Raw genomic sequence first — 24636 nt, 5'->3', positions numbered from 1 at the left:
ATTGTTGTTTCAAAAATTGTATGCCTTGTTTATTTGGACCCGTGATGATTATATCATCAACATAAACAAGTAATGCCACATAGTCATCTCCAGCACCTTTGTAGAACAAAGAGTAATCAGATTTGGATTGAAGATAGCCCAAAACTAGCATGAATTGAGAAAACTTGTTGAACCATTGTCTTGAAGCTTGCTTAAGTCCATAAATGGATTTGTTCAACTTACATACCATCTTTGAACCATTGTGTTCCCCCTGAATTTGAAAACCAGGTGGTATGTCCATAAAAACTTCTTCTTGCAATTCTCCATTGAGAAAAACATTGTTCACATCAAGTTGAACCATGTCCCACTATTGAATAGCTGAAATGGCTAAAAGCATTTTCACAGTTACAAGTTTAGCCACTGGAGAATATGTTTCAAAAAAATCAACTCCTTCTTTCTGGTTAAAACCTTTAGCCACTAGTCTAGCCTTGTGTCTTTCTATGATGCCATTGCTTCCATATTTGAGTTTGTATACCCATCGGCATCCAACAATATTCTTATTATGTGGTAATGGCATTATGGTCCAGGTATTGTTTGCTTGCATGGCTTCTAATTCGGAGTCCATTGCATCACACAACTCCTTGTATTGTGAGGCTTCTTCATAGTTTTTGGGTTCAAAATTTGCTGAAATGTTCATAGCAAAAACTCTATGAGAAGGAGAAAGACAGTCATATGACAAATAATTGTCTAATGAATATGGAGTTTTTGAATTTGTGGCTTTGTCAAATTTACAATGATAATCTGTCAAATAAGACGGAGGGTTACGATTTCTTGTAGGTATGGAAAGAATTGGCTGTGAAGAGGAATCATAATCATCAAGAACAGAAGAAGTTTCTTGATTTTGGGACAAATTTGTTGTAGGGGTATTTGTGGAAATTTCATTATCAGACAATGAAACTTGCAGCACAATGTGATCAAAAGGATCATTATCAATTAAGACATCATTGTTTTGAAATGGAAAGATGTTTTCATGAAAGATAACATCTCTAGAAGTGAAAATTTGTTTTGTTTCAAGATCAAACAACTTGTATGTTTCCATATTGGGAGGATATCCTAGAAACAAACAAGCTCATGCTCTAGGATGAAATTTTGATCTTGATGTTGCTAGAGTATAAGCATATGCTAAACACCCAAAAGATCTTAAGCGTTTGTATATGGGAACATTACCATACAATTGTTGATATGGCGTTTGATAATATAGAACTTTGTAAGGGGTTCTATTAGTCAAATAAGCAGCTGTCAAAACACAATCTCCCCAAAAATGAATTGGAACTTTGGATTGAAATAATAAGGATCTTGCCACATTAAGAAGATGTTGATGCTTCCTTTCAACTACAGAATTTTGTTGTGGTTTGGCAACACAAGACTTTTGATGAATTATACCCTTATTGGCAAAAGAATCTTGGAATTCCAATTCCTTTGCATTATCAGTTCTAAAAGCCTTAATAGAGTTATTGAACTGAGTTTAATGTATGAATAAAACTTTAGAATAATGTCTTGAATATCATATTTATGCTTCAATAGATAAATCCAGGTATATATTTGCTTTTGTCATCAACGATGGTAGCAAAAAATTTGTGTCATGTATGAGTTGATTGTTGATATGGGCCCCAAATATCACAATGAACTAAATAAAATATATCATCACACATATTGTTCAGATTTTCAAAGGGCAATTGTTTCTGTTTAGCCAAAGGGCACACAAGACAATGATTATTACAACTGTTTTGAGAAATAGAAACACCTAGAAGGCTCTTAATTGGAACAATAACATTGTTAGTGTTGGATTAGTGTCTAAGCCCATAACTATTTTGGTATGTACTTGGCCCGATTGCGAGCATGGTCCTTTTGGGTTGCCTTCACCAAAGCAACTTGATAGGATGATTTATGGAAAAAGAGAAGAATTATGATTTATTAATATATTATATGAATAATATATTAAGAGAGAAATCATATTATTTAATTAATATTAGTCAAGACTTAATCATAATTAATTTTGTGGCTGAAAGACATTAATTAAATAAAGGGGACTATAACTGTCAATTGTGTGATAGTTGGATATTGGGCTAATGGACTCCATAGAGGATGGAGTGGACGAAATCTATGGGGAAACCCATTAGAATTCGTCCAAGGTCTCTAAAGGAGGAGTCCATGGACTGCTTAGGGCCTAAGCAGTCAGATTAGGGTTTCCTAGTTCAAAACCCTAATAGCCTCACATATTTAAGGACCCATAGGGCACCAAAAATGTGGCTAACTGATTCCTTAGGGTTTCTAGACGTTTTTGGTGTCCTCTCTCTCCTCCTTCTTCATCCTTATTGCTTATGGTGTTTGTGACTCCATTAGAGGTGTGACACTTGTGACACTAAGCTTTTAGAATCCAATTACAATAAGGAATTGAAATTGTTATTGCTACATAACAATCAAGGTAAGATCTAAACCCTAATTCATATGTTATTTGATTATCACATGCTAGATCTAGGGTTTATGGCTTTGTATGATTAGTGCATGTTCATTAGACAAACTAGATCCAAAGCTTTAGGGTTTGCATGTACACCATAGGAATGATGTAGTAATTAAAACCCATCAGTGGTATCAGAGCCTAGGGCTGTTTGTTGATGAATTGATGCATATTTGATCGTTTATTGCTTGAAAAATCGAAGTTTTTTCTCTTCTGACTGGCAGACTCGCCGAGTCCATGAATGGACTCGACGAGTAGGTCCTACTCGACGAGTTCCATTGTGGACTCGACGAGTCCAGGGCTCTGGTGCCGGGATTTTCGAATTTTCTGCCAAATTTTGTTGAAGATAATTGTCAAAACTCGTTTTTCTTGCCAAAATCCGAATTTTTTAGTTTGGAATGATTATCCTCATCAGAATTGATGGATTTGGTTAAATATGGATAATATACGATTATTATTAGTCAAATATTTGACCTAGTAAGTTTGAAAAGTTTCAATTTACACCCCTTAGGTTTTATAGTTTAAATTTGAACTTTAAAAGTTTTAGTTTTGAAACTTAAATAGTTAAACCCTAATATTTTGAAAGGTTTCAAAATTTGTCCTCAAGTTTTGGAATTTAAATTTTTGATTAAAAGTTTAACTTTGAAATATTTAAATTCTGAACCCTAATTTTTGAAATGTTTCAAAACTTGCCCTCAAGTTTTGGAATTTAAATGTTTGATTAAAAGTTTAATTTTTTGAAATTTTAAATTCTAGAAACTTTAGTTTTGAAAAAGTTCAAATTATACCCTTATGGTTTTATTAATTTAATTAAAAGTATAATTAAAAGAGAGTTAATAAATCCATAATGACATGGTTTATGTTTAATTAAATTAAAAAGTATAATTTATTAAATTAACCCACCTAGTATTTTAAAAGTATAAAATACACCCTTATACTATATATAACATTAAAAGCCTAATATTATATATATGTATAACTTAAACTGCTAGTCTTATCGTTAGTAGGCCTCATTCACGAAGCCGATCTATAAGGGGGTATAAAGTTATGGCCTATAAAATGGTCGTTTAATGGGTGTCCACTCTCACCCACCGCTTCCTTGATTGGTGGAGGGTCGTTAGCCGAACAGGTAGGATAGGATAAACCCTCTCCTCATTAAAAGTATAATGAATAAAGTAACTAAATGTTTTACTAAATTCCCAAATCTTAGTTACTTTAGGAAAAAGTGAATTCGCTGCAATTCCATGGAATTACACTTTGTACCCTTGTCGAGACAATTAGTGGAGCATGTGTGGTTAACGGGCACACTAAGTTGGGTTTGGCATTGGTAGCGAAGGGTGACTCGATGTTTGTCATAGATCGATGGAGCGTGTGTGGTTAACCGGTACGTCGATTAGGTGACTGTAACATTGAGGGCACCATGTACATTCGCATCGTTATTCACACCTTATTTGTGATCCTCGGCATCCCAGTCACAAATGAAGGGCATAATAGAGATTAAACATGACATTGAAAAGTTCAATGAAACTCAAAAAATCTAGGAGTTTCAATTCATTTAAAACTTAACCTCTTTTCGTTTTTCATGGTGGAAATTGGTAAATCGTCATTTACCTACCTTCAGATGTTCTGCGAGTTGGATTACGGCATCCCTCTTCCAATTTGTAGGATATTGTGTTGGGTCCTAGCCTTAATATCTCATTTGGGTGTTTTATTAAGGACTCAATCAACTAAACTTGAATTTTCTCCCGTTTTATAGATGTCAAAAGTCTGACAACTATGGTCTTCCTAAATCCGTTGGAAAAGGTTTCCAAATGATGATGATGTTCCACGATTGGATTGTGGAAATAGAAATCATGCTTCTCTTCCTCCACCTCCTCCAATAATTTGCCCTGACCCACGTGTTCAAATACTTGAAAAGTTCAAGGTCACTCAAGCCCTATTGGCAAAAAGACACGAAAATGGAAAGTCTATATGTGCTCATGTCTTGGATGAAAGGTTACATATTGATAGTTTGGGAATGTTAGGTGTCGATGTCTCAAGGAAGTTGCATGTTGACTTGGTTCTTCATTCACTTCCCGAATCATATGGTAAGTTCGTTAGAGAGTACTATATGATGGACCACGACATGACCCTTATTGATTTGACTTATTTGCTTATTGCTGCTGAATCAGGAATGATATGGCGCACTGGTCAGCCAATTTGTTTGGTAAATCAATATCCCAACCCTCTATGGGCAATGGTAACATTGGAAGTCCAAAAAAAATTTCTCTACGCAAGAGAAAGGCTGAGTCTGAGATAGTCCCGTGTACCATTCCAGAAGAATCCATATGTTTCTACTGCCAAAAGAGGGGGCATTGGTTACGAAGCTGCCCTGACTCCCTGAGAGATCTAAGAGATGGGAGAGTCAAGATGTATGACTCTGCATCAGGTAAAATCCACTATCTAACTCTATTAAGTTCCTTTTAGATTCTTAATACATGATGTGATAAGATTACATTTGGTGTTTTGTAGAATCGAAGAAAAAAGGAAGCTTAAAAGGAAAGAAGTGAGCTAAATCTGGTCATGAAAAAATGGATTTTATCGCATGATTCAAAGATCGGATTGTTTGAGCTACTACTTTATAGTTAGGATAGATTGCTAAATAATATTTACATAGTTTTCATTTGTAATTGCGTTGTAAGGACACTATTTTTCCGCAATAAAATAAATTTTGATTTATCTTATTTATGTTTCCTTGCGATGGATATTATGAAAAATTGGTGTTTGAATGGTTCTATTATTAGAAATATTGTGAATGGATTTGACTCTTAGTTACGTTATTTGTGGTAATGTCAGAAATTTACCAAATGAGGAAAGTTTCTCATCACCCAAGTTTCAAATTGGACAGAAACTTGGAATCATGCAACTGGTATTGTGTGATGAATGAGAACCTTCGTATTTGGGAAATTAAGACTAATTTGGTGTTCACATAAGTATGCGAGTCAAGTGAAGGACTAGGAGATCTGGTACACAATGTTGTGCACTGGTCAAGTCCACCACAAAGAACGATAAGATTATTCGTCATGATTTACTAAAAGTCTAGTAAACTTGATTATGCTTACAAGATTAAGTGTAATTCTGAATCATTGAAAAGTTTCAATGAATGGCAAAACGAATAAGAAGAATCAATGAAGGCATAAAGATAAAAGGTTCTCCAATCTAAGAAGAAGGGAGAGCACTTTTGTATTGTGTTTTATGATCGTCTTGGTTATTGTAGGAATCATATTACAATTCACACTCTAAGGATACCTTAGTGCACTATTTTGGCTAAGAAGAGGAATGGTGAATTGTAGAAATGGTTAAGTCAATAAAATGTATCGTACTTCTTTCCAATATCAAGTCTTAGAGTCATACCCCAAGATTGTGTATTGAGTGAGATAATCTTAAGTAGGAATGTTCTTACACTTGCACATTTTGGTAAGTTGTTATGTCTTGAATAAGACAAAGACCAACTAGTACCAAATTATGTGTAGGTTTGTCTTGATAAAGACACACACTGACTCTTGAATATTTGTTTTGTCAAGAAATGTTTCTTGATAAGAGAATCTTATATGTCAAGAGGTCAGTGGGAGTCTAAAGATCTTGAAAAGTTTCAAGAACAAATCAATAAGTAAACCTATTAAACACTAGCACACGACTTGAGGATTGTAACCTATCGTGTTGACAAAATTTTATTTCTGTGCCAATCCAGTTGAGTGATTATGCATATGAGTTCTACGAGTTCTCAATAGAATGCATAAGGGCAAACACCTTGATCAATGAAAGTACATTGACTGGCATAGGTGAGCTACTAAATAACTTGGAAGCAATGGTAGGACCCTTGATGGCAAGAAATTAAGAATGAACAAGTTCTGTCCATAAGAGTTTGAATTTGTCACAAACATTATCTTACGATTATGCTTATGAAAAATTTGCATGGATAGGAACACATGCACCATAAAATCTAAGTGTCATAAGGTTTCTCTCCTACATGAAAATGATTGTGAGGAAACTCCTTCACTAAGAGAGATTTTAAGGAGAGAGCGATTATGTAAATTGCATTCTCAAATTCGATTATGATTACGGCATCCCTCTTTATAGTTCGAATTGTGAGATTTGGCGATTAGTCTGAACATTTGGGACTTAGTAATATAAGTTCTGAATTAGTTTAGACACACATGTGAGCTATCTAAGGAAAGGTGTGTGAATTTGAGAAGCTTAGATAAAGGCTTATCGAAGCACGTCGTATTGAAAATATGAACTTTGGAAAGACGATAAGTATTGTCTTTTAGAAGTCCAACTGTTTTCTGAATATGTGTCAAAGCTAGTGGGAGCATAAATGTTATGTTAGTATAGATGTAATCATCATGTTAGTGGGAGCATGATTATTATTGTTTTAAGTATTGCAAGTTGGCAATATTAATTATAAAAAAAAAGTTTCACTTTGCAAAGTTGCAGGGGTTGAAAAGTTGTATTTGCTATAATTAAGGGAGAGAATGTTATACTTCGTTTTCAATCTAAAAGCTTAGATCGAGAAATTTTAATTGAATTTAGTCAAGGATATATTTATTATTTGCTTTCTCAAAGTTCGATTATGATTACCCCATCCCTCTTCATAGTTCGAATTTTGAGAACACGGCAAATAGAAATATTATGACAATATTATAGCAAGAAACTGGTAAAGTATCACGTTTTTCATTATAAATCGTGTCCCATACGCTTCGGGTATAGGATCGATTGCATATGCTGTAATATTCGACCATTCTAATATTTTCCAAATGTCTAGGGCATTAAGAGGGAAAGAGGACTAGAATCGGATTTAACTGAATTAGTTAAACAACTGTCAAGGATAATCTAAGGTTCGCTAAGGATTGGTCACTTGTGGACAGTTAGAAGTATAGTCATGGATGGACCATATTGACATTATTATGAATAGACGAGATTCTATTTAAAATGATTTGTCATATGAAAAATATGAAAATGTTTCCATATTGGGAGTTGGACGTTAAGAGTTTATGTCTAGATTAGAAACTTTTATGCAAGAAGGATGTTCAAAGGAATGTACTTTGAATGTGAGACTTCGTGTCTATGGAATTATGTTGTAACAATCTAAAATAGAGCACTTTGTAATTTCATTGGCAAAGTCTTGGTGACTTTGGCTCTATGATATTGCAAAAGGATCGTTGCATAAAATGTTAGAATCTAACATATTCTATAAGTGGCAAGAATTTGGTATTCTCACACTTGTGGTAAAGATTGGGAAATATGAAATGAGTGTAATTGAAAATGTTATTCAATTATACTATTTCACAAAGTAAGGACCATAGGTAAACATAGTGTGCATGCTAAGAGCATGAGAGAATTGTCGTTATAATTCAAGTAAGAAGTTGATTACCCGAAACAACAAATAATGAGTAATCAATATGGTGATTAAATAAAAGTGTTTTATTTATACTCAAAAGTTTGGGGCCATATAAGATTAGTATTATTCTTGTGTTTCACTTTGCATGTTTTGACTTCCTGAATAATAAGATTATTCAAACGTTCCACAGTCGCTCATACTTTGGGAGTAGGTGTGAAAGAAGATTGTCATGAATTGGTGTGTAGATTGTCTAAAGTGTATTAGACATAGCAAAAGTTTGCTACAACGTTCATGAGTGCTTATGAATATGATTTGAGCATTGGATTAAACCCACGCTCACTTGGATCACTTCATGGATTTTATCACGAGTGATTGGTGAGACGATAATATCTTATATTCTTGAAACCGAGATGTGTGAGTTGTATCTTGCGAGTTGGTTACACATTGATAATATGTAAACGCACCAGTAACTTGGTGTTATAAAACGTATTGTTGTGTGTGATTCGGTGAGTAAATACAAGCGAGCATTGAGTCGATGTTTATCCGTTCCTTTTACCTAAGGTGGGATAAAAGCGATATTTGTGGTCCCCTCGATGATTTAGTGATGACAAAGGAAAGTGATCGGCCGGGCCATGGCTGATTTGATTTGTTCAATTAGTCAGTCGTCATAAATCAGAAATCGGGAAACAACACATAGACTGAGAGAATGATTTCAATCCATGTCTCACGTCTATACGATATCTAGAATGGAGGAATATATATGATACCTTATCTAAAGGACGCCTATCTGATAAGATCAGAGTTGACAGCGGATTTTGAAAGCTACGATTGCTGATCAGGATCTGAAGTCATACGCAGAATAGTTATTAGAATTATCCAAGTGGGAGACTGTTGGATTAGTGTCTAAGCCCATAACTATTTTGGTATGTACTTGACCCAATTGCGAGCATGGTCCTTTTAGGTTGCCTTCACCAAAGCAACTTGATAGGATGATTTATGGAAAAAGAGAATAATTATGATTTATTAATATATTATATGAATAATATATTAAGAGAGAAATCATATTATTTAATTAATATTAGTCAAGAATTAATCAGAATTAATTTTGTGGCTAAAATACATTAATTAAATAAAGGGGACTATTACTGTCAATTGTGTGATAGTTGGATATTGGGCTAATAGACTCCATAGAGGATGGAGTGGACGAAATCTATGGGGAAACCCATTAGAATTCGTCCAAGGCCTCTAAAGGAGGAGTCCATGGAATGCTTAGGGCCTAAGCAGTCAGATTAGGGTTTCCTAGTTCAAAACCCTAATAGTCTCACATATTTAAGGACCCCTAAGGCACCAAAAACGTGGCTAACTGATTCCTTAGGGTTTCTAGACGTTTTTTGTGTCCTCTCTCTCCTCCTTCTTCATCCTTATTGCTTATGGTGTTTGTGACTCCATTAGAGGTGTGACACTTGTGACACTAAGCTTTCAGAATCCAATTACAAGAAGGAATTGAGATTGTTATTGATACATAACAATCAAGGTAATATCTAAACCCTAATTCATATGTTATTGGATTATCACATGCTAGATCTAGGGTTTATGGCTTTGGATGATTATTGCATGTTCATTAGACAAACTAGATCCAAAGCTTTAGGGTTTGCATGTACACCATAGGAATGTTGTAGTGATCAAAACCCATCAGTTAGAAGGGTGTCCTAATCTCTTATGCATAACTCCATAGAAACATAATTCATTGTATTTGCAGCAGCCTCTTCCTTTTGACTGTTAAGCACATAAAGATCTTGAATGTTGTCAGCTTTGCCAATCATCCGCTTGTGGATGACATCCTGGATATAAGCATGATGACATGTGAATTATACTATAAATTGTTGAGATTTAGTGAGAGCACTAACAGATATAAGATTGAGATCAAAGTCAGGAACATAAAGAACATTTCTCAAGGTAAAGAGAAAGTCAATTTTAATGTCCCCAACTAAATGAACATGTAAGATAACCTTGTTTGGAAGAGTAACAGTGTGAAGATAAACTTTTCTTGTGTTGATAAACAAATTAATGTCATGACAGACATGTTGAGATGCACCTGAATCAGGAATCCACATGCAAGATTTCAATCCACTTTTGACAGTTAGAGAATAACATTTACCTGTTCTAGTATTCTCATTTGGATTCACAGAAATCATGTGGTTGGATAATGCAAACATCACTTGTTGACATTGTGCTTGAGAAAATCCCCTGAACATGTTACTCAGACCATCATTCACAGAAGAATACATAGTGATATTGTCGTTTGTGACAGCATTGACTTGATTATTCTTTGTCTTGGGTTTGTATCCTGGTGGGTATCCATGAAGTTTGTAACATTTATCAACTGTATGTCCTTGAAAATTACAATGAGTACAGAAAGGCCTATCTCTATTGAATTTCTTGTTTTGATTGATATTGGCATTAGAAAATCTATTGTTATTGGATTTTGCTGCAAATGTGACTGATGAAGTATGTTGATTATCAATCGAAATGTTCTTTTGTTTCTCCTCCTGTGCAACTAAAGAGAATACACGATTGATAGTAGCCAATGGATCCATAAGAAGAATCTGACCACGACTTGTAGAAAACGAATCGTTTAGCCCCATTAGGAAGTTCATGATTTATTCAGACTGAAAGTATTCTTCAATTTTGTTTACGCCCTCACATTCGCACTTTCCACATGAACATCTTGGTCTGAAATTCTCAAGTTCTTCAGATAACGACTTCAATTTTGTGACATATACTCCAACCGAATCTTGATTTTGATTGAGATTCACAATTTCTCTTCGAATTTGAAAAATTTGAGGTCCGTTGCTCTGTTGATAACGATCTTTGAGATCATCCCAAATTTTCTGAGCAGAATCGGTGAACATAATTCTTGTTGATATTTCTTTAGAAACCGAGTTGAGAATCCATGTAATAACGAGCTGATTATTTTGCATCCATGAACTGTGATTGACAATTTGAGAAGACGGAGGTTCAGGCAAACATCCATCAATAAATTCGGCCTTATTCTTGACAGAAAGAGCGATAATCATCGTTCTACTCCATGACAGATAATTCTCACCGGTTAATGGTTAAGAAACTAGGACAAAACCTGGATTATCCGAATGTTGGATGTAATAAGGAGACATCCTATCATCAATCAGAGAGATATTAACATTTTGTGAACTTTCAGGCTGAGATCTAGACATGATGAATTGATCAAAAATTCGAAATGAAGAATCAAACAGATCAAGAAAAATCAAAACGAAGAAACAAATAGACATGATATCAAATTCAAACGAAAATGAAATCAAGAACAAATGAGAGTTGAGCGGAAACAAGGAATATGCTCTTATAGCATATCAAACAAATGAATGAAGGAATGAAACATCTTAAAATTCTATTGAATCAAAAAGAGAATACATATACAGAAGGTAAAGGAATGTCTAACTAACATAACACATAATTACATCTTAACCTTTATACTATGGCTATTTACAATTCTAACCCTCTAATAAATGGAGTGTGGGTGATGACATGGAATATAGTTGAATGAAAGAGTTGAATGATAATTAATTGATTCAATTGAAGGAATAAAGTGGTGATTAGGATTGAATAGATATTTAATGAGTTGTGAGTGTTGTTGTATAGATATTTAATGGATGATGTGACAACTCATTGCAATCTATAGAGTTCAATAGATTATGGATGTCCTTAGTATTGATAAAAGTAAGGGGTTGTGCTTGAGATTGTGAATATTGCCTACTTGTATGTTATGTGGCGATATCGCAATGATCGGATATTTAAGTACAAGTCTGGATTCTAGACTCTGGAAACAGCTTTATCTTAGCCAACGACATCAAGCTTGCTTCTTTTAATTGGCTTCAGATCAGTTCTAAATGTTAAAAAAATATCAGTTTTGGCTTCATATCAGTTCTAAATGTTAAAAAATATCAGTTTTGGGGTAAATGGTGTACAAACCATATATGATATGATGTGTTTCGGGTTTCTATTATTTGTTCTAGGTTCTCCATATTTAAAGATGTAATGTATAAATGTTAGATAAAAGTAATGGACCAAGTGTCTAAACCAACCTATTTCTAAGTGAAATTTACAAACCTTTTCTTCAATATATTTACAAAATAAAGTGGAAAAAAAAAATTAAACTCTTTTTAAATCTGCTTCTTTTTGTAGATGAAATATTTACCTTAACCGCGGTACAAAAAAATTACCATACCAACTGATTTATGCAGTGACATCTAGATTCCAGTCTAATTCTTCACGAAGATTCTAGTTTTGTTTTCCTCTTTGCAAATTTTATCAGAAAAAAAGTAATAATAATAATGAATAAATAAATTAAAAAGACAAACTTTCAAACTTTCTGAGAATTAAAACCTACATCAAGAAACATCCAAACTCTCCATTCATCCACTTGTCAGATTTTAATCAACATGCAAATCTTTATATATGACTATACTTCGTATTCCGCAACATGGAGGATGTCCTCAACACAACCAAGCTATGGTGTCATTTTCTGGACGAGACACATCAACATTTGAATACTAGGTGTCACTTCTGCTCTAAGGATATTTTTTGAATTCATCTACTAGTCGAAAACTCTGATCAGTTATAAATAGAACAGATGTGTTCATTAACTCATCAATCAACCTTTAATTAAAGAAAAGGTTAAACACATAGATAAGAGAACAGCACGTACGAAAGATGAAGATAAAAAGGAGTTTTGTTTTGTTGGCTCTTTTATTTGCTATAAGTATCGTTATATCTTCCGCAAGATCAATTGAGACTGCTGATGACAGTGAGTTAACTCCCTAATTTCTGGTTTTGATTGGGTTTTAGCCTTTTAGGGTTTTACGTATGCAGAAGACGAGTTGATGTAAAAGGAAATTCAAACGTTATTTGTTACAATATCAAGTCCAGCTTTTTTAAGGAAGTGACTCGCATAGAAACGTCTTTTAATTTTGTGTTGCATGCGAAGTGATTCTGGTGTCTTGCGTCAATTAAATCATTTCAACTTTTTATTTTATTGGTATCATGTATAATGCATTGACTTTGACATATCTATCTTTCCTAACCCTATCATACATCAATTCTCTAATATTTTCGTGAAAAGAAGGATTAGTAACTTTGTGAAATTGTGGATTTCAGACTTGGGAAGGGAAGCATTTGATGAAAAAAAGAAACGATTGAGTGATGAGGTTGGTGTAGTAGGAACCTCTGGTCTTGAAGTAGACAATGGTGCTATTGCGGGCAGCGGAGGAGGTAGTGGTGGAGGAAGCGTAGGAGGTGGTGGCAGTAGTGGAGGTGGTGGCAGTAGTGGAGGAGGCGGCAGCCATGGAGGTGGTGGCAGTGGTGGAGGCAAGGGAGGTAGCAGTGGTAGCGGTGGAGGAAACGTAGGAGGTGGTGGCAGTGGTGGAGGAGGCGGTAGCCATGGGGGTGGTGGCAGTAGTGGAGGTGGCGGCAGCCATGGAGGTGGTGGCAGTGGTGGAGGCAAGGGAGGTAGCGGAGGTGGTGGCAGTAGTGGAGGTAGCGGCAGTAGTGGCGGTGGAGGAAGTGGAGGGGGTAGCAAGGGAGGTGGCGGAGGAAGCAAAGGGGGAGGTGGTGGAAGTGGAGGAAGCAAGGGAGGAAGTGGTAGTGGAGGCGGAGGAAGCAAGGGAGGAGGTGGCGGTAGCGGTGGAAGTGGTAGCGGAGGGGGTAGCAAAGGAGGAGGTGGTGGAAGTGGAGGGGGTAGCAAGGGAGGAAGTGGAGGCAGTGGAGGTGGAGGGAGCAAGGGAGGCGGTGGCAGTGGAGGTGGAGGTGGAGGAGGCAGCGGCGGAGGGGGGAAGGGAGGCAGCAGAGGCGGAGGCAGTGGTGGAGGAAGCAAGGGAGGCGGTGGTAGTGGTGGAGGAAGCAAAGGAGGCGGTGGCAGCGGAGGTGCAGGCAGTGGTGGAGGGAGCAAGGGAGGCGGTGGTGGTGGTGGCAGCGGCAGCAGTCACAAGGGAGGTGGCGGACACGGCGGCAGTGGAGGTGGTGGAGGACACGGCGGCAGTGGTGGTAGTGGAGGAGGAGGTGGACACGGCGGGAGTGGCGGAGGAAGTGGAGGAGGCGGACACGGCGGTGGGAGTGGTGGAGGATCAGGTGGAGGTCACAAGGGAGGGGGCGGCAGTGGTGGTTCTGGTGGAGGTGCAGGAGGAGGCAGCATCGGTGGCGAAGAATGAATAACAGGAGAAGATGCCTTCAATGTTTAAAGTAAAGAAAGTACGCATTATGTAATTACTGTTGTAGAAATAAGTACTAAGTTGGTCGATAATATAATACTATTAATTACAAAAAGTGACGCATGTATGTGATATGTTATGTTCGCCAAAGCTTGAGTACACTTGTTCGAACGTTGGTTATTAAAATTTCTATACCTCACGCCTAAAAGTTGTCATTTTATGCATGTTGAGTGATATCGTATTGCCCATTTAATTTGGCAAATAATTAAAGTTCTTTTTTCTTGATAATTGCAAGATTTAATATTTGTCAACAAAAAGTGAGTCCAACTTTATATAAATTTGGATCGGTAATGAAAAAAGTTTGAGGGCAAAAGACTTGCTCAATGTGTAAATATGTTTTGGGATTGTAAGCTTGTTGAAATCGAAAGCTGTGTGCATGAATCTTGTTTCTTTTTACTTTCCCACAAATAGGGAGTCTTTCTTTTGGTAAAAAAAATGAGTTTATTTACAAATTGAACCTGTTGTGTATGAATTTTTTTCTTTTTTACTGTTCTACAAATAGGGTGTCTTTCATTGGCTAAAAACATGGTTTTTTTATTATTATTATTATTATTATTATTATTATTATTATTATTAGACAAAATTGCAAAAATAGTCCTTGTGTTATGCATTTTTTCTGAGATTTGATCCAAACCTCGATTTTTTTGGATTGGTAGTCATTTTGGCCTAGTTTTGATGCATATTTGGTCCCTCGGTAAACTGAAATGACTATAATGCCCCTCATGTATTTATTTTTTATTTTTATTTCATTTTCTTAATTTAATATATATAATTATCTATTTTAATAATTGATAAATAAAGAGAGGACCTCTCTCTCTCTCTCTCTTATGACTTTTATTTATGCAAGAAATACAAACAATTAGGAACAAAAGTATACTACAACAAATTCGTATCTGCAACTTCAAACACAAAAAGATCTCTTACACACAAAATTCCTCAAATAAACCATAATAGCCTCACATATTTGAAGAGTTCAAATGTAAAAAACGAAGTGAGGGTTCAAGATTCACCATTTTTTTCCGTTTGAATCACAATCTACAATCAACGATGACCAAACCCAACCCTTTGTCTACGTCTTCCTCCCCTGTAATCCAAATTCTTACATATTCAGGGGACGATGACACGATGGAAGTTCCATCCACACCTCCGACGACGATCTCAACTTCATATTTCGATTTTATTCCTTTCCCTTTCGTATTTCTCCACTGTAACCCAAACTCCAGATTTCGATTACGATTTTGTTCCCAAACTCCATAGTTCGATTTGAATTTTGTTCCCAACTCAATATCACTTTACCAGCTATGTTTTACACCTCTTTAGGATACTATATGAGGTTTACCAAGTTGGATGTAGAGATGCAGGTAGGCATTTCGCAGATACTTCGATTTGTGCCCTTTAATGAGTTTTTTTGGATCTGGAACCTTTATTGATTGATTTTAGATATGGAATCGTGGGTTTTTTTTATCCAGTTTTGAAAGATGTTTGGATGATCAATTTAATGATGACAAGGGGGGTTTGGATGCGTTTTTTCAGAAAATTCCCAGACCAAAGGCTTATGGGTCTTCAAGAACAATCGGTTTCTGAAAAATCGATTTTATGTTTGCTCTTCAAGTCAAACACACACGCATACAAACAATCGATTTTATGTTTGCTCTTCAAGAAAAACTGGATGTCTGGGTTTGCTTTTGGAACTAGAAATCAAATTCTGAATCTGAAAAAAGGCTTATGGGTCTTCAAGAACAATTGATTTCTGAAAATCGATTTCGTATGTGTGTTTTATATCATTTATAGGTTTAGGGGTTAATGGAATCAAATAAATAAAGGATGTCACTAAAAAATCGATAGTTAGTGGGGAAGAATTTGGAGTTCATCTTCTCAATTTAGAGTTCATCAGTGGGTGATGGTACGGGAGGGAGAGGGAGAGGGAGAGAGAGAGAGAGATGTGGGCCCAAGTTAATTAAGTATTTTCTTTTTTCATTTAAATTAAATAAAAAGCATTAAAAAAATCATAAGGGTATTACAGTCATTTCAGTTTACTGAGGCACCAAAAACACAACGAAACTACCTCAAAAGGACCACCAATCCAAAAAAATTGTGCTTTGGACTAAAACTCCAAAAAAATCATACCACAGGGACCATTTTTGCAGTTTTGTCTTATTATTATTATGTGTTATGTAAAAATGGGATGTTTCCGTTCGCTATGTAGGAAGAGACAAGATTTTTACATTTCATTTGCACATAAGAGGTTGGGCCCATTCAATCAAATGCTATTTAATATATCTCTCTGCTATTTATATATCAAATGATATTTAACAAGGTTCTAAAAAGCTCGTCAATCGTTATAACTCTACTATGACGCGTCACGATTCCAAGGCTTGTATATGCCGCCAAGTTTTATCAAAACGTCGTCTTAACTCATATATGTGTATAAATATGAATAATAATTAAAAATATATATATAAATATTAATTATACACAAAATTGTCGTCTTAAGTCAGGTCTTACAAACAACGTGACTCGTCAAGGCTCGAAAAAGCTTAAGGCTTAACATTATCGTCAAGTCACGCCTTACGTTATTTAAAACATTGGATTTAATATATTTCTCTCGATATGCATATGAGACCCTTCCATTGCATTAACTATGATAACAGATTGTTTTCATATCTTTAGATTTAGAGTAAATTACACAAATGGTCCTTTTGTTTAGGATAACTTGCGTGTGTTCTTTATCTTATTGTTTTTTAATTCAGATGATTCCTACAACATAATTTTATTGCGTAATTGGTCCATATCTTACATGAAATGACAACAATACCCTCATATATATATTTTTTATTTTACCTTTATTATTTATATAGTATTTTTAATATTTATTTATCTCTCTCTTTTTTCCTCATCTCTTCAAATCACGACCTAATTCAAAATTTGCTACAATTGCCACTCACCTTCACCCGACCCCAACTGACAGAGCACCGACCACCGCCATTGGAAAAATGATGCAAATTGCCTTGACCGAAACTTGGAGGAGGAGGTTAGACACTTGTAACTTTTTTTTCTCATCAAAATCACGAGTTCATCCACGTGCAACCTTTTTCTTGTTCGAAATATCATTAGAAATAAGGGCTATCAAACGAGCTAACAATCCGATGAAAAATCAAGATTTAGTCCATATGCAAATTCAATCTCCAAGCCATTACATGTTGTCCTCCTTGTGAGCTAGCATGTGAACATACTATTTAATTTTCATATTTATGGAAATTTACTTTTTTATGTTTCTGTTTATTTTTTTATTATTACTTTTTTTTTTTTACAATTTGTTGAAGTTGTTTATATATAATTAATATTATCTTTAACATTACCAGCTCTATAAAAAGGACTTAACGAAATCTTTATTTTCTATATCCAATCCAACATCAACAACGATTAACCAGCCCTTGAAACGTTTGTATATATGCATAAAAATTATAAACGATACACTTTTCTTATAATTGCACCATGTATCCGTATCATACATCCTTGTGGTACTATTTTTTCGGTTTGGTCCAACCTAAAATGGTTATTTAAAAAAATGAATAGATGAGTACTGGATTACAATATGAAATTGATCAGGTCCTTCATTAATTTATCATAGGAAAAGACAACTATATTAACCATTAAAGTGATCACAGCGCTGAGTTGGAAACCGTAAAATTTTGGTTTCAATTCATTATATAATCGACATAAAACCATTTATTTGTCACTTCCAAAAGTTACCAAAATAGGAGTGGCTTTCTTTTTATTGCAGCATGTTACTTTTAAAAATCAACCTATATGAATAGATTTTTGAAAATACAATGCCATGACTGGAAAAATGAAAATATGATGATACAAATAAAGGAAAGATCTATTACTTGGACTATCCTACTTTCTATTGTAGTATCATGAATTTTTTAGACTTTAAATTTCACATATTTGTAGATGTTCACAGCAAAATAATTAACAATATTTGGACAGCAACTAATTATATATAAGACTTTGACAGCAACATCTTAACAGAATTTAACGGTAACAATTTAACAGATCAGTACATTTTGACAGCAAGAATTTAATAAAACGTTGACAGATTTTGACCGCAACAATACCATTTATTTTTAACCACAACAACTAAACAATTTACATTAACTAAATTGCAATAGGAAAACAAGTTATCGTATATTTAAAGGCAATTGCTATAAGTACCCCCAAATGTGTGTACCCCTCCATGTGAGGGGAATAGTGTTTTGTGTACCCTTCATTGTGAGTGGAGGGGCTACTTATTAATAGTGCTTTGGTTTTAACAATCTGTTTATTCAGTAGCTTTGATTTTAGCATATGTTCTATTTTCAATTTTTCAAACATGATGAAAAATATTAATTTTTTAGACCACGTACTCTCAATGGTAAAACATGCTTAGTCATTCCAAAATAAGTCAACTAATTCTTTAGTAACTTTCAAAATATTAATTTATTTCTTTTTATTAATATTTTCATTTGTTTCTAATATTAAAAAGCATTGAAGGGTCTAGAATTCGATGGTATCGGAACGAATAGTTTATTTATCGAATAACTTGATCACAAAAACGTGATACACAATGATTAAATACCAAAGGACTTAACAAACTAAGCTAAACATTAGGAATAAGATAACTACATATACTATCATTATCCTATCATATCTTATATTCCCCCTCAAGATGGAGCATGAAGGTTCTTTATGCCCATCTTGCCAAGAAGAAACTGAAATTGATTCGTTCCAAGACCTTTGGTTAACAGATCAGCAACCTGTATTTTGATGTCGATCTTCATTAACATGATTTCTTGTGAAGCAACCCTTTCACGAACAAAAAAACAGTCCATTTCAACATGTTTTGTGCGGTCATGAAACACAGGGTTGTTAGCAATATGTTGGGCAACTTGGTTGTTGCAAAACAAAAGGCTTAGTTTACATCCCAACATCCCACTATCTTTGAGAATATCTAAAATATACTTCCTCTGACTTAGAACCAGCCCATATATAGTCTTCGCCATCTCTGTACCATGGAAAATTTTCAACTTCCCAAGATCTTTGATGCTAAAGCCTTTATCGAGCTGTGTCTTTGTTTCTTGAATCCGTTCTAGATTATTTCTAGCTTTAATAACATCAGCCACATAAATTAAAATGACAGTGTAAATTCCATCTTGATTATGCAAGAATAAGGAATGGTCAACTTTGGATTGACGAAAAGTTATCTTTAAAAGGAACCTTGTGAATTGGTGGTACCAGTTTTGAGACGCTTGTTTCAACCCGCAGAGAGACTTTTGCAAACGACACACGAGTTTCACCTTCTTTAGAGAATCCTTGAGGAATTTTCATGTACACCTCTTCATCTAAGTCTCCATGCAGAAACACATTATTGACATCCAATTGATGTACAAATCAATCTTTCTTAGCAACAACCGACAAAGAATAATGCATGGTAACAAGCTTGCAGTTGTTGCAAAAGTGTCATGATAATCTACCACCTCCATCTGTATGAACCCCTTTGCTACTAGCCTAGCCTTGTATCGTTCTATCTCCCCATTTGGTTTATATTGAATTTTATAAACCCATTTTGAATCGATGGATCGCCTGCCTTTCGGAAGATAGGTAAGAGTCCAAGGTCCATTTCTTTCTAAAGCCCGTATATCTTCTTGCATAGCATCTTTCCATTTCTTGTCCTCCGAAGCTTGAGCAAAAGATCATGGCTTATCATATAGAGTAATGGCCGTCTAGTAAGCTTTATAACTGTCAGAAAAATCTTCATATGACACAAAGTTAGAGATAGGGTGTACCGTTGAGGTCTCTAGATTGGAATTGGGTTGCTCATGTTTGATCGAATGGGGTATCTTGACAACATAATTTTTGAATTTTTGTGGCTGTGATTTTATTCTAGTGCTTCTCATCGATTCCTGTCTTTTTGTTTCATCGTGTTATGGGTTTTGATGTCCGAGTTCTATTGAGTCAACATATGGGTCTGTTTCACGGTTATTGGGCTCGTTTCACATGACATCTTCGTTGCTGTGCTCATCTTGAAGATCACTAGAGTCATTGTGGTCATTATGCGAATGATCACTAGGGGCTAATCTAATCACAGGAATGGAATCCAAGGTTTGGTCAGTATAGTGTTCCTCATAACATGTTTCACAATGATATTTTATCGGTTCTTCTTCTTCAGCACAATGTTCAAATTTATCATTGTTGAGTGGAAAGATACTTTCATGAAACAAAACATCCCTGCTAATTACAATCTTCTTTGACTCAACATCATAGATTGTGTATCCTTTGGTACCTTGTGGGTAACCTAAGAATACCCTGACCTTTCCTTTTTTTTTCAAACTTGTCCACTTTTGTATCAGCATTTCTGAAATATGCTAAGCAACCAAAAATTGTCATATGGTCGTATTAGGGCTTTTGACCACAAACAATTTCATAAGGGGTCTTGTTTTTGATAACTTTGGATGGAAGTCTATTGATTATGTAAGCCGCTGTTAAGATGCATTCTCCCCAAAATCTTTTTGATAACCTTTACCACTTTAGAGAAGTGCTTCACAAAAAGTTAGTATTGTTCATTTGTCAATTCATGTATAGGACTGTATTTTGTCATGGTGTAGGATGCCCTAGACTTTCCCTTTTCTTTCTTTCCTGGTCACCACTTCGGGTATCCAACAAACTTGAAACATCCTTCTTTCTTGTGACCATTTTTACCACAGAACGTTCAGTGCTCGCTCTCTTTACCTTCTTTGTGGTCCTTGGATTCCTTTACGAAAATTCTTTCTTTAATCATATTCGGGTTTTCGTCTTTCTTTTGAAACGCCTTGAACGCACCAGTCTCTGGTTGGATTCTTTTGTCATTGGAGACAGATCTTTGTGTCTCATCTTCTACCACCAGATGATACGCACTACCCAAGGTCAAAGTAGGCTTGGTCGTCAAAATTTGTGTTTTAATAACATGAAATTTTGCATCCATCCCCATAAGAAACTGATAAAATGCTCATTTTCTTGAAATACGTTCATTCTTTTCCCAATGACGCAGGAACAGTTGTCGTATGAGCATCGTGGTAGTGGCTGGATTGACACGTTCTCGTCCTATAGAGATAATAGTCTCTGTGTGAGCTTTCATTGCCAAATCTTTTCACATAGATCTGACCAAATTTGTGAAGCAGTAGTGGCATACTTCACACTATTACAAATGTTTTTCTCCATTGTTGTCGTGAGCCAGCGCTTTATGATCGCATCACATCGCGTCCAAACCATGTAACGTGAAGTTCCCTTTTTCCAGTTTCTGGATGGTTCCATCCACAAACTCGATATTTTTTTTAGCGAAGAGGAAATTCTCCATATCTTGGGACCAATCAACGTAATTGATGTCTGTGAGCCCATCATTCACGTGAAGTTGTGTGGGGGAATCGGAGGGGTGGATGTAGTAAGGAGAATTGTGGTTGATGGCAGTGTCAGAGCTTTCCCATGTATCGTCCTTATTTTTAGGATCGTCTCCTGCCATTCTACAAGATCGATAATGCAGGGATTGTTGAACTTAGGACTTCGTAACCAGCTCTAATACCATCTATGTGTAAGATAAAAATAATTATGTAATCACTTGTTAAAAGGGGGTGACTTGAAATTGGGGCAGCACTTCGCCTAACATCTTATATTTCTTGCAAATAGAATAACGATAGTCTAGATTCCTTAATAATCCCATGAATATTGATCTATAACTGATAAGGGATAACCGGGTAAGATCATATCGGAGATAGGGTCCGTTTGGTATTGTAACATCCGGATTTCCAGGTATGTTATTTTAATTATTTATTTTTGAGGTTCATTGATCTACTCGACGAGTTGGTGCTATAGCTCGCTGAGTAGAAGCGGGGTGACCACGTAGGTTTAATGATCTACTCGACGAGTCCGAGGGTAGACTCGCCGAGTAGGCGCTGTGAGTGAAAACCCAAGATCCCCGGCTTTGGGACCTATTTAAAGGCACTTATAGCCTCCTTATGTGGCCACACTTCACAGAGAGAGACCCTAAACCTGCCCATTCGTTGTGTAGAGAGAGAGAGAGAGAGAGAGAGAGAGAGAGACCAAATTGAGCATTCTTATGCATTTTTGGAGGAGGATTTGAGGAGCATTGTGGATCTCATCAAGGAGAGGCTTTGGATCTAGTGTTCTTCTAGCATTAGCATCTGTACAGAGGAAAAAAGTTCTCATCTTGGCCTCATATTTCGTTAGACCTCATTTTTGGGAGTTCTTAGGGTTTTTTCCCAATCATCTTGTGTCCTTGAGTTATTTGAGCATGGTTTGAGGTTAGAACCTCAAATCTGGACAATAGGAGGCCTTGAGAGTCAAAAGATCCAAGCTTTATTGAGCTAGAGGCAAGCTCATGTGCATTCAACCTTCTTTGGAGCTTGTAATGGCATTATGGGGCAAATATGCCATGCATTAACGTAAAGATCGAAGCTTTACGTGACATTCGAGCCTAGGGAGTCTAGATCTAGAGTTTGGAGTGATAGATCTGCCCTAAAACTTCTGAATGGGAGTATAGACGGGATGAACTCGTCGAGTCCATGAACTGACTCGACGAGTCGCTTAGGGTTTATCCTGATAAGTTTGAGCACGATGTAACTCGACGAGTTGACGGGTCTACTCGACGAGTAGAATTGGTTTTCATAAGGTCTCTGAGGGAACGAGGGGACTTGACGAGTCTTCTCGATGCACTCGACGAGTTGAGTCAACATGGACTGTTGACTCAAGTTTGACTTCTGTTGACTTTTGGAGTTTTGACCAAATATGAGTAATGGAGACCATGGAGGGGTAGAAGGGTCTTTTGACCTTACCAAGAGTTAAGGAGGGATTACTATGAATTTATTAGAATTATGGTCTAATTAGAGATAATCATCACATGTATTAGACAGAGGCTAGATCGGTGATTCGTGTACGAGGTGTATTAGCTTGCTCGCTTCGAGGTGAGTCTTCTAACTATACTTTATCTAGAGTGGTAACTATGTGTGACCAGAGGGTCTTATGTGCTTGCTTGAGTTATGCATTTTCTATGTGACATATGTGTTATATGTTATAGTATGTGATACATAGACCTGACCGGAGGGTCCAACATACTATGAGACCGAAGGGTTCTCAACCAGACCGGACCAGAGGGTCCAACGAGCCATGGGACTAGAGGGTCACAACCAGACCGGACCGGAGGGTCCAACAAGCCGTGGGACTGGAGGGTCCCACTGAGACATATTGACCGGAGGGTCTTACCGAGCTATAGCCTCGAGTGGCTAGTTATTTGTGCGTGGTATTTTGGGGAACTCACTAAGCTTCGTGCTTACCGTGCTATGTGTTATGTGTTTCAGGTACCTCAGAGGACCGCGGGAAGGCACCGGCTTGATTGTACACACACACCTGAGCTGGAGATTATATTTATTGTGGATCCTAGATTTGTGAAAAACTATTTTGAAATATGTTTTGACATTGATACTTGAGGTTTTTCGAGAATTATGATATGTGATTGTGATAATTAAAAATGAAAATTTTGGTTTGAAAGTTTACGTTGTTACAAGCTGCTATCAGAGCCTTGGTTTGAGGGATTCGGATGCACCTTCGGGTATGTCTGGACTCAAACTAAGGATTTGAGAAAAAATTTCAAAAGAAACGATTTTTCTAAAAACGAGCAAGAGTTCTAAGAGAAAAACGAGAAAGAGCGGTGTGTACAATCAGCCAGAGCCCGAACGGTGATTTCCCAAAATACGCTTACTTTATGTGTTATGAGATATTTATGAGATATATTATGCATGCTAGAGGGTAGGCTAGGTATTTCATAGTTTAGGACTAGAGTGGCCTGATTTGTGATACCTTAGCCTAGGAGTTACTGCTACCTGTGATTTGCTTTGAGAACGAGTATGTAGCAGGAATGAGCTTATGAGAGTAGGCTGTGTTCGGCGAGATATAGAGTACTTGAGATCTGGAATCCTAGGAGGAGGAATTGGGGTGATTACAGATGCGGTGTGGAAGGTAGTATTGGGCCCGTACTACTGGAAGCACCGGGTCGGTGAGCAGTCCAAGTAAGAATCCTTGGGATGCCAAGGAACAAGTAGGGGGAGTGATCGAGTGTGAGTATACTCGAGCGAGTCTTTGATTATTTTGTGTTGTATTTCAGAAACATCATGGTGGGTACGCACCACAACCCAGGGGGCAGTGGTACCAGTGGTACCAGCGACAATGAGATTTAGAGGATGATTCATGAGGAGGTGGCCGCAGCCATCCGAGCAGAGATTCCCGAGATGTTTGGGTCTATCAAGACCACCCTGATTGAGACATTTGATGAGCGATATGCTGCTGTCACTGAGGCTGCTGCTTCTGCAGCCACCGCAACTGTCGCTGCTGCCAGGCCACAGGGTGGTGGCTCGTTGCTGTACCGGGAGTTC

The 24636-nt window shown here is 36.4% G+C and overlaps 3 protein-coding genes across 3 annotated transcripts; 1 reads left to right on the top strand and 2 right to left on the bottom strand.

Moving 5' to 3' along the window:
- Positions 1–346: 346 nt before the first annotated feature.
- LOC145127406 (uncharacterized) lies at positions 347–1078 on the bottom strand. The gene has a single exon (XM_079062608.1). The coding sequence runs from the start codon at positions 1076–1078 to the stop codon at positions 347–349; it is 732 nt and encodes a 243-aa protein (XP_078918734.1).
- Positions 1079–10537: 9459 nt separating this feature from the next.
- Positions 10538–10954, bottom strand: LOC145127405 (uncharacterized). Its single transcript, XM_079062607.1, has one exon. The coding sequence runs from the start codon at positions 10952–10954 to the stop codon at positions 10538–10540; it is 417 nt and encodes a 138-aa protein (XP_078918733.1).
- Positions 10955–12623: 1669 nt separating this feature from the next.
- On the top strand, positions 12624–14120 carry LOC145127404 (uncharacterized). The gene is made up of 2 exons (XM_079062606.1): positions 12624–12717; positions 13068–14120. Exons 1-2 carry the CDS (start codon positions 12624–12626, stop codon positions 14114–14116), a joined length of 1143 nt encoding a protein of 380 aa, XP_078918732.1. The 3' UTR covers positions 14117–14120.
- Positions 14121–24636: the final 10516 nt, after the last annotated feature.

Source organism: Lactuca virosa, chromosome 7 (assembly GCF_052849685.1).
Source record: "Lactuca virosa cultivar CGN04683 chromosome 7, Lactuca_virosa_CGN04683_v6, whole genome shotgun sequence".
NCBI lineage: Eukaryota > Viridiplantae > Streptophyta > Magnoliopsida > Asterales > Asteraceae > Lactuca > Lactuca virosa.
The sequence above is the reverse complement of the archived record's forward strand: the minus strand, read 5'-3'. Positions and strand labels throughout refer to the sequence as shown.